General features: G+C 47.0%; 1 protein-coding gene across 1 annotated transcript in view; it reads left to right on the top strand.

Annotated features, from left to right (window-relative positions):
• The first annotated feature begins 2,378 nt into the window (after positions 1-2,378).
• Positions 2,379-16,754, top strand: part of PID1 (phosphotyrosine interaction domain containing 1) — a 220,904-nt gene continuing 206,528 nt past the window's right edge. The window contains exon 1 of the mRNA XM_036071530.2: positions 2,379-2,695. Coding sequence (XP_035927423.1) covers positions 2,666-2,695 — 30 coding nt within the window. The 5' untranslated portion in view covers positions 2,379-2,665. The remainder of the gene's footprint in view (positions 2,696-16,754) is intronic.

The following is a 16,754-nucleotide window of genomic DNA, read 5'->3' as shown; positions in this document are numbered from 1 at the left end:
CCACCTTCCACCAGCCTCCACCCTACACACCCTCCCACCCTTCGTTTAATGGTTAGTGGCATAAAGGTAACTGAAACGGGAGTGTCGGTTAAACACATTCTCTACCCAATCTGTTTGCAAAGTGAACTGGTAACTGAAAGCAATCTCTACAGAACTGAAGGCTTTTCTCTTTAAAATAGCACCATACGCTGAACTAAAGAGCTGTATTACTGAGTCATAACAATTAATTACACTAGGAGGTGAGAAGACAGGATTTAACGCTCTAATGCGATTTGAATTTAGGCCGGTATCTCATCCCGCTGCTATTTAAAACAAAATCACTTTTCCACGGAAGCATCTGCAACTGAGGATGGTTTCAAAGCTTGAGTCTGAAGACATCTCTGGCAACTGAATATTCCCGTTTTAGCTTCCTGAGAGGTTTAATATGCACATTTGGATTTTCTAGATTTTCGCAATGAAGTGCATTGCTTTCTGCTTTGGGATTTGACAAAAGAGAACTAGGAGGCTGGGAAGGTCTATCATTCTCATCAGGAGTTTTCTAGGTGTGGGAGGTGTGCAGGATGAGTTATGGGAAAACTAAAAATAGCATCTCAAAACAGACCACATGAGCAAGCATCAGAGATGTATATCCACGGAGGGCAAACCACCAATACCTCAGCATAGGGGATTTATTGATAGGTCCAGAGCAGGTGACAGGGCCTAGAGAAGTGGCTCAGAAAGTGAGAACTTGTGGTTTTCAGGCAGAAGCTGGGGGGTCCTGTGTTCATCTGGGGAGACAGAGACCAGCCCCTGAGAAGCATCTCTGTGGCTCCAAGGGCACCAAGGGTCTGACCCATAACTTCGTGGTCTGGAAGAGGCTGCATCTAGAGCCCTGGTAAAGGACACCATGGGAGGCAGGGGCCCTGGATCTGCAATCCTCACTGTGCGGCTCTCCTCTGGGTGATTCTATGAATCTTGTGTTCCCCAAGCCTTGGGAGATATGCTAGGAGGATCCGATAAGCTGAGGGCTGGATTCCAGAGTGCTCTGATATCTGGAAATCATGCTACGTATGCACGAGATAGCACAGATCCTTCTGGACATCGGGTGTTAATTTTGATAGTGCACAGGTGGCTCAGGACTCAGGCTGTGCACGTGTCCCAGTGCCGTATGTTATCAGAAGCCTTCCCCTGCCAGCCCCGCTACTCCCTGGACCCTGCCTCTCAGGAGCTTTGGGCCCCCACATATACTGTGCTCTTCTGTCCCTCAGCATTTCCCACCATGTTCTCTGCCCATACTCCATCAGCCCTCCAGGCTCAGCTTAGCTTCTCCATCCTGCCAAGTTCCCCAACATACCCCCAGGCCCAGATGGCTGCTCCTTTTCCCAGGCGTTCCATGGTCAGAGGAGTTAGATGCTAAGTCAAGAACTCTCGCCTGGAGGTCATCTGAGCGTGCACACTCTAAGCCACTCACTGGCTGTGTCACCCGGACAGTGACCTAAACTCTGCAAGCCTCATTTATCTAATCCATACGATGGGGATATTTTAATACTTATCTTGCCTGGTTGTCAAGAGGATGGCAAGAGCCATGTTTAGCAAAGTAGTTATGTCATGGTGCGAACACTAGCTTGTGAGCCTCCAGGCCTGGGAGCCCACAGCCGCCCCTAGCTTTGGGTTCTTCGAGCCTCCTGCAGCCCCTGGCAGATCTCAGAAGGGACGAGGGATGGGGGCCTTGTGCTCACCCTCCTCACCCAGGTACGGGCACCCTAGTCCTCTGCCCAGCATGCCATCCCTCACCGTGTCCATTTTTGGATCTTAGTCCAGACATTTCCAGGGTCCCAATCTAAATTACCTCTCCTCTCCCCTTCTTCCCTCATCAGTCCTGCTTTATTTTCTCCCTAACATTTGTCAGCACCTGACCCAGTACCCCCTTCACGTATCTTCTGGGTCATTGACCGACGTCCCAACTCAAATGAAAGCTCAGGGGGAGGGGGAACATTCTCCTGCCTTCTGTTCTGCGCCGCTGTATCCCTCAGAACCCGGTATAGGGCTGGAGCATAATAGCTGCTCAGTTAACTGGACCTGGAAGCATGAATGCAAAGTCTGTGGCGCAGCACAGCGCCTGGCAGGTCACAAGGGAAGCCCCCGAGCTCCAGGCTCGGCCCTCCCCAGCCAGCCTGACCCCTCTCCCGGACCCCATCCGGCCCGGGGCTCCCGCGGGGAGTGGGGGGTGGCCAGGGCCGCCGGAGGCGAGATCTGGGGCCCCGGGGTACTGGCTCTCGGGGGGGGGGGGGGGCGGGGAGGGAGGGCACCGGCCCCGGGCATGCTCAGAGCGCGCAGGTCCGGGCGGCGGCGGCGGCGGCGGCGGCGGGGGAGGAGGAGGGAGCGGTCGCCGCCGCCGCCGCCGCCGCCGTCGTGCGCTCGCGGGCCCGGGCGGAGCTGCGCAGTCCTCTCGCAGCTGCGCCAGGACAGCCGGCGCGCGGCCGTGCCCACAAGTTGCCGGCAGCCGAGCGCGGCGCCGCCTCCTCTGCTCGCGGCCCCCAGCGCCCACCCCGCGGCGGCGGCCGGCTCCCGGACGCACCTCCCGCGGACACCGACCCCAGATGTAAAGCGGGACCGCAGCCCCTCGCCCCCCTGGCGCGATCCAGAGTCTCGCCAGCGTCTCCTCTGCCAAACCCCGGGCTGGAAGATGTGGCAGCCGGCTACCGAGCGCCTGCAGGTAAGGGGCACCCGCACGGCCGGGGGGCCAGCCTGGAGGAGGAGGTGCCCCGGCCGGAGGAGCGGAGGGGGGGCGCCTCTGCCCACCTGGCGGGGATTTACCCAGAGCGGTCGTGTGAGACGCCTGGGTGAGCACAGGATGCTGTCAGCTCACCCCAGCGCCGGGCACCCGACGGGGGCGAGGGGGTGATAAATTGACAAATGCACCGCTTCGGGCGTTACAACTTTTGGCTTCGGGTGTTTGTGTGCGTGTTGATAGATTTAAGGTTGCACTTTCTGACCAGCAGTTTTAGATTGCATTCCACTGACACAATTTACTGGTCTGGGGTTAGGGTTTTTGCATCCAGATTTTTTTTTTCTTCTTTTTTGTCTCCCGGAAAGACGGAGCAAATGATGTGTGAAAGCATCCATTTGCCAGTATAATTTGGAAATATCAAACTTGTTTTGGCTTGGCCACGATATGCATTTTATTATTTTATTTTATTTCATTTCATTTCATTTCATTTCATTTTTTCCCTATTTGTTGGTGCTCTCCTTTCATCTTCCCTGAACTTCAGCTCCCCCATATATTTTGGAAATCAGAAGTTAAGTTCAGCCAGGAATACTTACGCTCTGGGTCATCCCATCAAAAGTTTTTCAGTGCTGTCTACTGAAATGACAGACTGCCTTTAATTTGGATTCTGAAGTTGGGGTGTTGGGAAGGGGGTCAAAATGAAAAAGAGGGATGTTTACGGAAAGGAGTTCCTCCAGTGATGCTTTGGGACCCTAGAATTGCCCAGACTGCAAGGTTTGATGACTGCCTTTTGCTCACAAATATTCTCAAGAGAGAGGGCAGCTACTCTGCCAGATAAAATCCACTGAATCTTGCAGTGAAACTTTTGGCAGACTCAGAGCCACATTGTTTCGTAGTAAACTTTGAAGAAGTGTTTAAGTGGTAAAATAGAGCACCATTGGAGGCTGAGTGGGTCTGAAGTCTTAGAACAGTGGAGGCCAGGAGCCCTGGCTGGCTTGGGATTTTTCTCAATGAAAATTCAGAGCTCCAAATGCAGAATGCAGACTGTCCCTTAGATGTTGGGAGAGGCTGACCTTTGCCTGAGAGTTCTCATATTGAGGGTTAACCTGCAGAGGGCATTGCATTTAGCAGAAACAGATGCCCCCCCACCCCCACCCCATCCCTTTCTAAGCCTCCCTGGGGCCTGTGGATTTGTGGGGAGTGGGTTCATATTAACAGAACCTGAGACACTAGGCCAGTCCCCCAGGGTCTCAAACAGACTAAACAAGAAAAGGGACTTTCAGCCTTGGGAACAAGGTGGTGGGTGACCAACCTCTAACCTCCTCATCCTACTAAGAGAGTATCACATTGAGCTCTGAATGATTGACCAGAGGTAAGTGAATGTATTTTGGCAGTAACACCAGTTACCACTTGTGCATTTGAATCCCCCCTTCGGTTCAGGGCATGGCTTCTATTCTAAAGGAAGGGGTGACTGAATGGGGTGGAAGGTCCCCCCATCCAAGTGAGGAGGGTAGGTCTTCGAAGTCCTTGGAGAGATGAGGCCAGAGTTCCTGGAAGTGGCTTTTCTGGCCTGGGGCTCTGTGCCTCTGCAAAGTTTGTGGATTTTGTCTCTTGAAGTTATTTCTACCGGCCTGTTTCATTTAAGGACTCCTGTGTGCTCCGGAGCACGTGACCCTTGGCAGGCAAGAGCTCTGGCTTACGTTCCGCATGGCAATCGTTCCTTTACTAGAAATGTCCTCCTGGCTCTTCTGTGAAATGTACACATGTGCGTTTGGCTCGAGTCTGGTTTATTACAGTTTGCGCTTGCAATGCATTTATTTCATTTTGAAGTGTCATGTTGAAAGAGCCGGGGTTTGGGCTTTTGAAAGCTCAGGTAAACATGTCTTATCACTGACGAAGATCAAATCCCTGTTGGAAGGTTCTTCCCAACACCAGGCTCACCTTCATGCTTCCCCAATTTAAATTAGTCAACAAACCCGGTTCTCTTTTAAAGGTCCGGTTCAAGCCTTGTGATTATAGAAGAGAGCCAAATGGAGAAAAAAAAAATCTTCATAGTCGTGGCTTCTTTCCAAATAGCAGCTCGACTCTTTTTTCAAAACACACAATTTGTATGCTTTTACTTTTTGTTTCTGAGCGAGGGAGTTGTCGAGGGTGAGGTGGTGAGTGAGCTGCGTGTAATAATATTTTATTTACATTCCTTGTGGTTATGTTTGTCACGGTCTCTGTTTGCTGTCTGGGATTTTTTCTTCTCCTTGTTGCCCTCAAGGCACCACCATATAGGAACGTTGGTTTCCGATTCCTTAGTGAATGGGATACTTTATCTTGCCCAGATTCTGTGGCCAAGGAGATGGTGATGGAAATTGTGTTCAGTGGGGAGATAAATGATAAGTCCCACTCGTGAATGAAGTTACAGCCCCACCCTTCCTACACAAATCCTAACCTTCTCCTACAACCTCATTAATTTTTTTTTCTTCATTAATTTTTAATGCAAGACTTCAATTTAGATGAGCTGGAGTGCAGAAAATCCTTCAAGGAAGCATTCCCAGAGCTTCCTAATAGGACTAAGGGCTCAGGAACCAATTTATTGTACAAATACCTAGAAACAGAAGAGGCGAGGGAAGAATAGAATGACATCTTTTCTTAATTGATTTTATGAGCTAGATGACGCCTCTTCAAAGGCTCTGTGGCCCTGGGAGCGTGGCAGAATCTTGCTCAGGCCAGACAGTCACTCTCTAGCTAATTTGGGGCTGGCAACCAGCCTTTTTTGCTCAGGAAAGGACATCTTTGATCGGGTTTGATTATCACTATCAATACTCACTTCTTTGCCAAACAAAATGATGCTGATGTTTCCCGATTTGAGGTGTAGCTGCTTGACCCAAATCCAGCATGGGCAGAGCGACCTGTTGCCCCAAGCAGGGCTGAGCTGGATCATTTCTCATTCAGTCACACACCCCGCGGCAAGTTCATCTGCTCCCCTGAATGTTAAAACTTCTGTTGCATCCCACTCGAGCCCTGGCTGGGAGCTTCTGCCATTAAAAATATAATAGGATCAAAAGGGATGTGAAGATTTAAATTTCCACCCCAACTTTTAAAAATGAATAAATATGAGTTCTTCCCTCTTCACCTTCTATATTACACAATGGACTTTTTTTTCTTGGAGGGACTCGGGAGAGTTATAAATTTTTAAAGAAGCAGATTTGAAACAGGTTCTTCTCAGAGAAGTAAAGGGGACTTTTCAGTAGAAAAAGGCTATGTATTGGTTTTTTAACATAGAGATGAGATTACTTCTGGCCTCGATATTTTAAAATTTGCATGAGTTTCCTAATTGTCTTAAATCTCAGGCAGAGGAGAATCCGTTAGAAACGACAGACTCATCCATACAAGAGTGAGGAGACGTTAGCCGTAGAAACGTGTATTTTCCCAGAGCATATGTCTTCAGTGAGCTTCCAGATACATTTTTCTGCAGGCCAGGAAAGGAGGAGAGCAAAAGAAAAATGAATGGAGGCAGAGTTTGAGACAAAGGAGGCCAACAGATCCTTGCCTGAGGTGTAGTTCTTACAAGGATGGAGTGGAACATGATAGTAGGAAGGTGTATGAGAAGCAGGTTCTAGCAAATTCTAATTGTGGAGTCAGTATGTAACTGTTTTCTCATGAGGCTTCTTCTTTTTTTTTTTTAAGATTTATTTATTTGAGGGAGAGGGAGGCAGAGAGAGAGAGAGAGAATTAACAGGAGAGGCAGAGGGAGAGAATCTCAAGCAGACTCTGTGCTGAGCACAGAGCCCAGTGCGGGGCTCGAGCTCACAACCCTCAGATCATGACATGAACCCAAACCAAGAGTCAGAGATGTAACCGACTGCACCACCTAGGTGCCCCTTATGAGACATTCTTTAAAGGTTCCAATTTAATCATTTGCCTGTCTTCCCTGAGATTGAAATTTTTCCGTGGCAGATCCAGAAAATGCAGAACTTTTATCCATAAAGCTGGCTTTTGGCTTCTCAGCCTGGATCATTCTCTTGCCCTCACCACTTTCCTTTTTATTCTCATTTTGTTCAGTGGCCGAACATCAGCACCTTCAAAATGCGGTGCAATGAGGGAGGGTAGGGAGAAGACCAGATCCTGCTTTCTTTGGTTTCTGGTGAAACTTTGGGCTGGCAAAAAGGTCCAAGTAAATAAAACTTAAGTTTTACTGGAGATAAAACTTTGGAGATTTTAGGTAAGAGTACTTTGTCCCCCAGGATTACCTTGTCCTTTCTCTGCCTAGCCTTAGCTGGTAGATTTCACCTTCACTTGGCCTGGGGATTGTTCTAGACTTATTTCTCTATTATTATGCCCTTTTCACTTTTCCCCTGAGATGTGACTGAAGAACCCTTTAGAATGTCAGCTAGAGACCGTTAGACCAGACCCACAGGGCAGAGAGAAGACTTTGGCAGATACGACACTTTCCCAGGCTGACCAAATTGACAAAAGGAACACAGATTAAGGAAGGTAATGACAGCAGTCTGTTTCTATGGAGCACATACTGTGTGTGTGGCACTGTGCTAAGGAGTTTTATTTGAATTATCTAGTTCATTTATCTGCCATAGCCACTTTTATCACCATTTTATAGTGAAAAACAAAACAAAACAAAACCAAACCCCTGAAAGCCAAAGACGTGAAATGATTTGGTCAGGGTTGGACAGCTAGAAATGAGCGGAGCTGGAATCAGAACCAGGCGGTCTGGCTTCAGAACTTACTTCTTAACCACTTCTCTAGTGCAAAAGGATAAGACGATGCTATCCACATGCTGGGGCTCTTGTTACTAAGAGCTAGAATTATAGCAGTGGTGGTCCCAGTGGCCCAGAGGCGGCTTTCGTCTTCCTTGTGGCAGTGGTATGGTTGCTTGTGCCAACAAGGGCTACCCTCTTTGGGTGGCTCACACCTCTGGGGGAAGTAAGCTGCTATGTCATACTTTAGCTGAAATTCCCGATTGCCATCATTGGATCTTTCTCTGAGTTTGTCAGCAAAATCTCCACCAAGTGACTTGCAAAATGTCAGCCTTGGAAACGCCTCTGCCCCCTGGTTACCCATTGCCTAAATTGGGCTGTTTAATGTTGACTCTACTGGGTTATCTTGGGGTGTTAGGCAACTTTTGCATTTTGTTTGATGTTCCAGATTGGCTCTCTCCTCCCCCCACTCTCCCCCCCCCCCCCCAGTGACTCCCATGCTACTGTGTAAATTAATCCTGTAAATTGGGTCCTGGAAGAGTCAGTCCTGGACAGACTGGGGAATCAGGCTCCGTTCCACAGGGCTGTTCGACTCCACAAAGAGCGAATAGTGGCAATGCAGGGAGTCGTTAGTGGTCAGCAAATAAAAGTAGTCCAGAAACGCTCAGTAACACTGCCGTGTGCTTCACTCAGCCCTCCCCTCCCCCGGAGCCCACATCTCAACGGAGGCTTTGTTTAAGTACAGCACGAAGAAATAGTTGAGGTCGTTGTCCAAAGACGTCCTTGGAGTCTAGTGGAATTAGTTCCTATCATTTTATGTTAACTTAAAAAGGAGTTTTGATCCCAGTTTAGCTGCCAACCAGTGATACAACGTCAGGGTATTCCCCAGGTCCAAAGCCTCAGGCCAAGAACTGGAAGAGGACAGTGTCAGGAATCAGACACAGACTGGCTTTGTGCCTTTGGCCTGTTTCAGTGCTTCCAAAGTCTCAGGGGAGCTCTCTCCCCTAATGCTGGTGCCACTTGGGGTCCTCATCTTGCTGAGGTCTTCTCTCCCATGCCTGATGGCCTGGAGCTCCTTCCTCTTCTCTCAGTGGCTGCCACTGAGGTCTTGCTTTGATAAGGGAGGTTCCAGTAGGGAACCCCTCCCCCCCAAATATATGCTGAAGTCCTAACCCCGCTACCTGGGAATGTTGCCTTGTTTGAAAATAGGATATAATCGAGTTGAGTCACTCTGGATTAGGGGAGCCCTAAATCCAGTGACAGGTGTCCTTCTAAGGAGAGATTTGAAGGCACAGAGGAGGTGCAGGAAGGAAAGCCTTGGGAAGACTGAGGCAGAGAATGGAGTTAGGCTTCCACAAGCCAAGGAATGCCAGGGGTTGCTGGCATCCACCAGAAGCTAGAAGAAAGAATCAAGGGAGGGTTCTTCCTTAGAGCCTCTGTAGGGAGCATGGCCCTGCCGGCATCTTGATTTGGGACTTCCAGCCTCCAGAACTATGAGAGAATGCATTTCTATTGTTTTAAGCAGCACCGTCTGTGGTAATTGGTCACAGCAGCCCTAGTAAACTTAATGCACTCATGAAACCATATTGCTTTTGACCGCGTTCTCTGTATTTCTGGAAGCCTAGGTATGCCTGACTTTCATAAACTGGGACAAAATGAACGTGTCTCTCTAGTGTGCTCTTTTTATACCGAGTGTGTGAATTTATTTACAGTGGATTCAGAAAAAATGAAAACAGACATTATAAAACAACTAAATTACTGCTTCTCTCTCCCTCAGCTGCTTCTGGTCCACATCCCGGGAACGGCGGCAAACGGGTTTTGTGTTGCTAAAGGGAGCGCCTCCGGAAAATACAGTAAATGTGCTTCAAGAGGCAGTTAACTTTGGTCATTAAAATTATGGGATGTGAAAGATAGTTTGCTTTAAGGTGGATCTCGGCGATACTTTCCCAGAAAGGCGGAGGCCAAGGGAAGGTTAGGGTTTTATCCTCAAAACAGTCCAGGTTGTCAGAGTCTCTGCAGGGTCTCTGGGTAACAGGCCCGCTGGTAACTGACTCTCCCCAGCAGGGACAAGGGGGGGTTCACATTAGATTCTATTCAGGGCAGCCCCAGATGATGGTCTGGATGATTATTTGCATCTGGTTGGATACTCTGGGTTGTTTTCGTTTTTCACTTGGTAACGGTGTAAATTATCTTAACGAAGAACCTCTTTCTACTGCGGAACTCACTTTGAAGACCCAAAGCAAATGTCGCGAGGAGTCACCCTTGCTTTCCTGGGCCGGGCTGGTGTTCTCCACGCAGTGGCCTCGGTGGCTCAGATGGCAAGGGGCGCAAAGGAGCCTGAGTCCGTGCAGGGCTGCCCTGGGGTCGGCAGGTCGTCGGGTGAAGAGCCTCTCCGGGTTTTAAATGCCATTTCTCCTTTCATTCTCTTCCTCGGGGAGGAGTGAATGCGGCCCGCAGGCCCGGGCAGGGAGAGCAGAGCTGTCGGGAGGAAGAGGCGCCTGCTTTGATGCCCAGGTGTGGGCGACGTCCCGGGCCCCAGCCACCCGTGGTGGGGGTCGTGGAGCCCGCGTTTCCTTTCGGAGTGTGCTGGGGGGCGGGGGGATTGTCCCCGGGGCCGTGGGGCCCTGCTGCTGGTGGGTGGCTGGTTTGTGTCGGGCCTAAGTTCTCCGTAGCTTAGTGCGTTCGCTCCCCAGCGCTGCCATGACAAAGCCCCGCAGGCTGGGTGTCCTCGGCAACAGCAGATCCGGAGGCCCCAAGTCTGAAATCAAGCCGACGGGCAGGGTTGGTTTCTTCGGAGGCTGTGAGGGAGGGTCTGTTCCGTGCCTCCCTTCTCGCTTCTGGTGGGTTTCTGGAAATCTTAGCTGTCCCCTGGCTTGTGGCCGCCTTGCCGGTCTGCACGCGGCGTTCTCCCTGGGTGTGTCTTTTTAGAAGGACACCAGGGGCCCACCCTACTCCGGTCCCATCCCACCTTGGCTAATGACATCGGCGATGAGCCTGTTTCTAAGAAGGGTCACATCCTGAGGTATTGGGGTTTAGGACTTCAGCATATGAATTTTTGGAGAGACACAATTCAGTCCGTAACACTTACTTTAGAATTTTCTTTTGAGTACTTGAACCAAGCACCCAAAAAAAACCCCCAACAAAACAATGGGAATTTTTTTTTTTTCCAAATGGTTGTATGGATGTCAAATGGAATAGCTTATCTGCTTCATGTCATGGCTACTATTTTATACCTAATTTGATTGAAAAATTACAAAATAATAGCTGCCTAGGATAACAAGGTAACAGATCAGACATCTGGGAAGTATGTTAATAAGCTTGTCCCTTTCTCTCTTCCCCATTCTACTCATGAAGGAAACTCATATGATCTGTCTGGTCGTGACAGATCGTCCACAACTTTGTCCAGGTTTGTGCAAACATATACAAATATATAGAGGCAAATTTAGGTCTGTCTCATGTATTTCAATAATATAATCATACTATATATGTATTACTATGCATTTGTTTTTTCACTTTATAAAGTGATTCCTAGATATCTCTTCTGGTCAGTACAGTGGCTGCCCCTTCTCCATGATTCTGTTTTCCATGGTTTCAATTACTTGCAGTCAACTACAGTCCAGAAACACATGATCCTTCTTCTGACAGATCATTAGAAGGTCAGTAGTAGTCAAAGGTTACGTGACAATGCCTACATCCTTCACCTTATTACAAGAAGAAAGATGAGTACAGTGTAATAAGATATTTTGAGGGACAGACAGAGACCACAGTCACTGAACTTCTATGACAGTATATTGTTATAATTGTTCTATTTTATTATCAGTTATTGTTAATCTCTTACTGTGCCTAACTAAATTAAAATTTATCACAGTTATGTATGAATAGGAAAAAACAGCGTATGTAGGGTGTGCTGCTATTTGTGGTTTCAGACATCCGCTGGGGGTCTTGGATCATATTCCCCATGGATAAGGGGGGGGCTACTCTAATGTAGCTCCAACTCATTCCTTTTAGTATCTGCATAGAATTTGCGGTAGAGTTGGACCACAATTTATTCAGTCCTTCCTCTATCAAGGCGTATCTGGGGCATGTCTGTGTTCTTTTGTTGTTCTCCTGCCTGTAGATAATACTGTTATAACTCCCTAGGCAGGTCCTTACGTACTTGCACTTGTATTTCTTTAGACAGGAATTGCTACACCTAGGGGTATGCATGTTTTATGTTTTAGCAGCTGTTAATGAAGGCCTCTGTGAGAATTCCGCTTTTTGATCAGAAGTGTGTACAATTCTAGCAGAGGTGCAAAGAATGTAGTTTGCTGGAGAAAGGATAGTCTTTTCAACAAACGATGCTGGAACAATGGGATATCCCCAAGCAAAACAGCCAGCTCCAAACTTTAATCCTTACTTCATACATCTGGCATACAAAAACAAAATTCATCACAGGCCTAAATGCAAAACCTTAAAACCATGGAACTTCCAGACAAAGACAGTAGAAAATCTTTGTAACTTTTTATACATCAGCATAAACATTCCTAACATCAAGGCAATGACCATGTCTATTACACCCCGAAGTTTCTTTGGATCAGGCCAAGATTTCTCAGAACAATAACAAAAACATGATCGATAAAATTTGATTAAATGGGGCTTTATCAAAATGAAAACCTTCTGCTCCTTAAGCAATTTTGACAAGAGAATGAATAGGTAAGACACAGACTGGGAGAAAATACTTGCAAATCATATATCTGTAAGAAAGGACTTGTATCCAGGATATCGAAAGGACTCTCAAAGCTCAATAGTAAGAAGATAAACAACCCAATTAAAAAAAAAAATAAACCAAACAATTTGAGTGAAGAAGTTATATGGACAAGAAATAAGCACACAAGGCTATTGAACATCATTAATCATGGAGAAAATGCAAATTAAAACCACAGTGAGATATCACCACATAACTCTAGAAGAGCTGAAATTAAAGAAATTTCAACCACACCATGCGCTGGTGAGGATGTGGATGAACTAGAACTCTTACTGCTGGTGGGACATAAGGTGATAGAAGGCAGATCAGTGGATCTGAGGATCGGATGCGAGGAAAGAATTTGAAAAGGGCTTGAGTAAATGTTTGGGGGTGATGGATGTGTTCAACATCTTGATTATGGTGATGGCTTCATGGGCTCATATATATGTCAAAACTTTGGAAATTACGTAGCGTATTATGTGTCGGCTATACTTCTATAAAACTGTTTTAAAAAGGGTAATTGAAGGAGTCATTGTATGCCAGGCACAATGTTAGGTGCTGGGGGAACTAAGTAATAACGTGGTTCCTGCCCTCACTTCTGTGAATTCTCTGTAGCTTTTGCGTTCTTTTAACTGGAAACTAAAATTCTAACCTAGCATATAAATAACAAACTCTGTTTTTTTCTTAGAGTTCCATTCACTCCTTTTAAAGCATTTCTTTATTTAGTCCTTGAAATGACATGTTTCATCAGTGTCAGTTTGCCTGAAGGTCCTAAGGGAAACTAGTAGTTGAGCAAAAGAAGAAATCCCACCCAAAGTGTGGACGGTTCAAGTTGGTGCTTCGTTGTTCCTTCTCTCATTTAGGATGGCCCCTTTCTTGTTCTTGCTCCTGGTGGTTTGTTTCTCACCTCTTTCCAGTCTGCCCTGATGGCTTAGTCCTCTGAGGCGTTTTTGGCCCTTTTCCCAGCCCCTGGCTCTCACCCCAGTGGCCAGTAGACTCAGGAGATTGTGCTGTTGAATGGGTGAATTTCCAGGGTTGTGGCCCCGTGGCTGGCTGGACCACCTTCTTGATATTCTTCCTCCTGCAATAGAAAACAGAATACATCATGCAAAACCACGACTGGGTCTTGATTCCAGTTTCTGAATATGATATGCCTAGCAGATGTAGGGTCTGGATTTCTTATGAAATAATTCTTTTTCTCATGAGTATGGCAACTCAAAACTTTAGCTAGTACATAGTGACTTTACCAATGGCCATTGAACCTTAGTAGAATGCTATTGAGAAGCATTCACAAAAACGTTAATCTAGTTTAAAAACTTTTTTTTTCTCCTCGAGGAAAATTTAAGGCACTTGACTCAATCCCTTTTAAAGTAAAGGACAAGGAGTGCAAGAATTTGCTCAGTAAATATCTGAGGAGGGTGCCTGAGTGGCTCAGATGGTTAAGCATCTGCCTTCGGCTCAGGTCATGATCCCAGGGTCCTGGGATTGAGTCCTGCATCGGGCTCCCTGCTCAGTGGGGAGCCTGCTTCTCCCTCTGCCTCTCTCTCTGTCTCTGTCTCTTATGAATAAATAAATAAAATCTTTAACAACAACAAAAAAAATACCTGAGGAGACCATGTGGCATATCGTCCAACTGAGGTCCTGTTGAGGTGATGGGGACAGTATTAATAATTAACTGACACAGCAGACATAAACCAGAGTCCCCTGGCAAACCAGGCTGTGTGCTCACCCCTAAAAATGGCAGGTAACATGCTGGACTTCTGTTCCTATCTCTGTCACTCTGGGAGTAGAGGAAAGAAATGAAATACATGGAGGTGAGGGACAGCAGATGGGCAGGAAAGCCAGGGAGAGGAGAGATTGGGGGCGGTGGGGGTAAAGAATGCGCACATAAAAAAGAGGACAAAGTGGAAGGGTGAAGGAAGTCACACACGCCCTCAGCACCATCCCTAGCACATATGCGTGCTCCCCAAAATGTAGCTGTCGGTCACATGTTCTATGCGGCTCTTGGCCTATGGAAACATTATTCTTTTCAGCAAGGGCATCCGATGTTCACACCTGCTCAGTGGTGCTGAATGCTTTGGTGGATTTCTGGCTCTTTTGGAAAACTAAGGTTTTTCAGATGAAGACTAGGAAACTTTGAGGGGGAAAAACAAAGAAGATCCAAAGCCAAAGGGTGGCCAGCTTGGGGGAAATGGGAGGATTTGAGAGAATATTTCTTTAGGCTACGAATCTGGCTACCTGTGACCAACATAGGCTGTTGAAGAGGGGAACGATTAGGGGGTTTTTAATCAGGCACCCATGGATATAAATCTTGGCTGCCTCACTTATTAGAAGTTACCTCAGGGCCTCTGATTTGCATTTTTTTCAACTTTAAAATGGGGGTAATAACATTTAGCTCTTGACTACTCACTGAGGTATGGACTACAAAGAGCTTAGCATGGTAACTGACAAATACTGGGAGTCAGTAAATACTAATTCCTTCCCTGCATTTCAGTTCCAAAGGGTGAGCTAGGAATAGCCGTGTAGCATCTTGGGACTAGGTGGAGAATAGAGTTTTGGTGTTTCTCGAAGTGTGTTCCGTGGAGCATGAGTTTAGTGCGCTACTCACATGAGTCTTGCCACAGAGGGTTCAGTCTTTAGTTTTGGGAAGCAGTGGGTGAAATGAAGTGAGTCTGGTTTACTGCAGGACTTCTTGTAGCCTTTGAGATGCCAGTGCCCCGTGAATTTCCACGTGAGGGGAGAAGAGAAGGCAGCCCTTTGTGAAGAAGTGTCCTGCAGTCCAGAGTGCTTTAATACAGAACTTGAATTTCTTTAAGTTGACGAACTGTGGGCCTGAGGCTTGGCTCTAGCTTACAAAAATATTTCCTTTGGCACCTTCAATGTCTATAAAAACTTGACAAATTAGTTTCCAGGATTGAAAAATTAGAGGAGTTTATAAGGAAACCTGGACTTTCTGATTCTCTTAGAAAATGGGAGGTTTAAGCCACAGTGGCTTCTGACATAGTGACCACCAGCCGGCGCTGTTCTGTGTGGACGGGGAAGTGGCCTCCAGCTTGTCCCAGGCCTTCTAGATCAGGTGTCACTAAGTCCCATAAGCTGATGGGCCTGGGACACTTGGATTGGGGACTCTGGTCCAGTTCAGCACCTTCGTTTGGCTGGTGGGAAAGCTAAATTCAAAGTTCATGTAGTCCTTGGAATCTGGATGAGGTTCTTGGTCTTCTGACTTTTAAAAGCCAAGGCGATAGAAGATTGTGTGACTATGTTTATTTGCTTAGCATCATTCATTGCTTTGCAGGCACAACTCCGGGAGCCCATCTTCAGGTGCCTGGAAGCCAGCTCTTCTCCCCTCCTTCTAGGGAGCTGTGTGTCAGAGTTTGTGTGATTAGAGCAGGGACTCGCCATCGCCCTTTCTCTTCAGGGCACACAGGAGCATGGGAACCACAAGTGGCCTTGTGCTTGCCACGTGCTGATCTTGAGCACAGGGGAAGGCTTCCAGGCACAAGTGGGAGGCTTCTCTGACTTCTCACTAAATCCACAGCACCGTTTCCTGCATAGCCTATGCCAGGCAGGTGGAAATTTCTCATTGTCATAATATTGGCTCATTTGGGGGCATTTTTACTGCCAAACATTGGCACAGATTGCTTCCAAAAGGGGGAAATTTAGAGGATGGAGAGTAGTTTTTAATTTAATGGCTTTCAACATTTTCCTTGCAGATTATCAGCCTATGAAGAAATGCTCAAATGTTATTTCAGGAAACCTAAACTGAAAGACATCTTCAATGGTGGCAATACGTTCAAATTTAAGAATCCCTGATTCCACCAAACAAACAAACAAAAACAACAAAAAACAAACAAACAAAAAACCAAACCAAAAAACCAATACCAAACCACTCGAAAGCATGCTGTAGATGTTTTCTGGTCCTCTTGGGAGTAGATCTGCAGCTTCACTTACCTTCCCAGATATGCTGCTAGTCTCCTTAGCTCTGCCCATTCCTGCAGAATTACGGGATCTGATTATTTTTAGCATTATAAGTATATGGAGTTAACCAGAAAGTGGCTGTAAACCAATGAGTTAGACCTCTCACTCTCAACCAATCTATTTGGTTCCTGAAGGCACGAACACTGTGTACGTCCTGGTTCCTCTGAGTCAGACTGTCGAGGCAGGATGGAGATGGTTTCCTATTGCTCCTCCATTGGACCCCCTTCCAATAAAAGTTTATGACTGTATTAATAACTATTCTGAAAATTATTGCACATTATAATCAGACTCAGAGTTGGGTTATTACTTGTCTGTCTTTCCTTCTTATCTGATCTAAGTTAATCTAAACTGTTTTCCTACAGCACCCTTTAATTTTCTTTCTTTCTTTCTTTGAGAGAGAGTGAGAGGAAGAGAGTGCGAGCAGTGGAGGAGCAGAGGGAGAGGGAGAGAGAGAATCTTAAGCAGACTCCACACTGAGGCTCGTCTCAGGGGCTCGATCTCAGGACTCTGAGATCATGACCAGAGCCGAAATCAAGAGGTGGACACCCAACTGACCGAGCCACCCAGGTGCCCATCTCCAGCACCTTTTAAAACCAGAAATTCATCTGAAATAGTTTCTGTTGCACAGAGTTAGCTCTGCTGT

Source organism: Halichoerus grypus, chromosome 4, assembly GCF_964656455.1.
Source record: "Halichoerus grypus chromosome 4, mHalGry1.hap1.1, whole genome shotgun sequence".
Lineage (NCBI taxonomy): Eukaryota > Metazoa > Chordata > Mammalia > Carnivora > Phocidae > Halichoerus > Halichoerus grypus.
The sequence above is the reverse complement of the archived record's forward strand: the minus strand, read 5'-3'. Positions and strand labels throughout refer to the sequence as shown.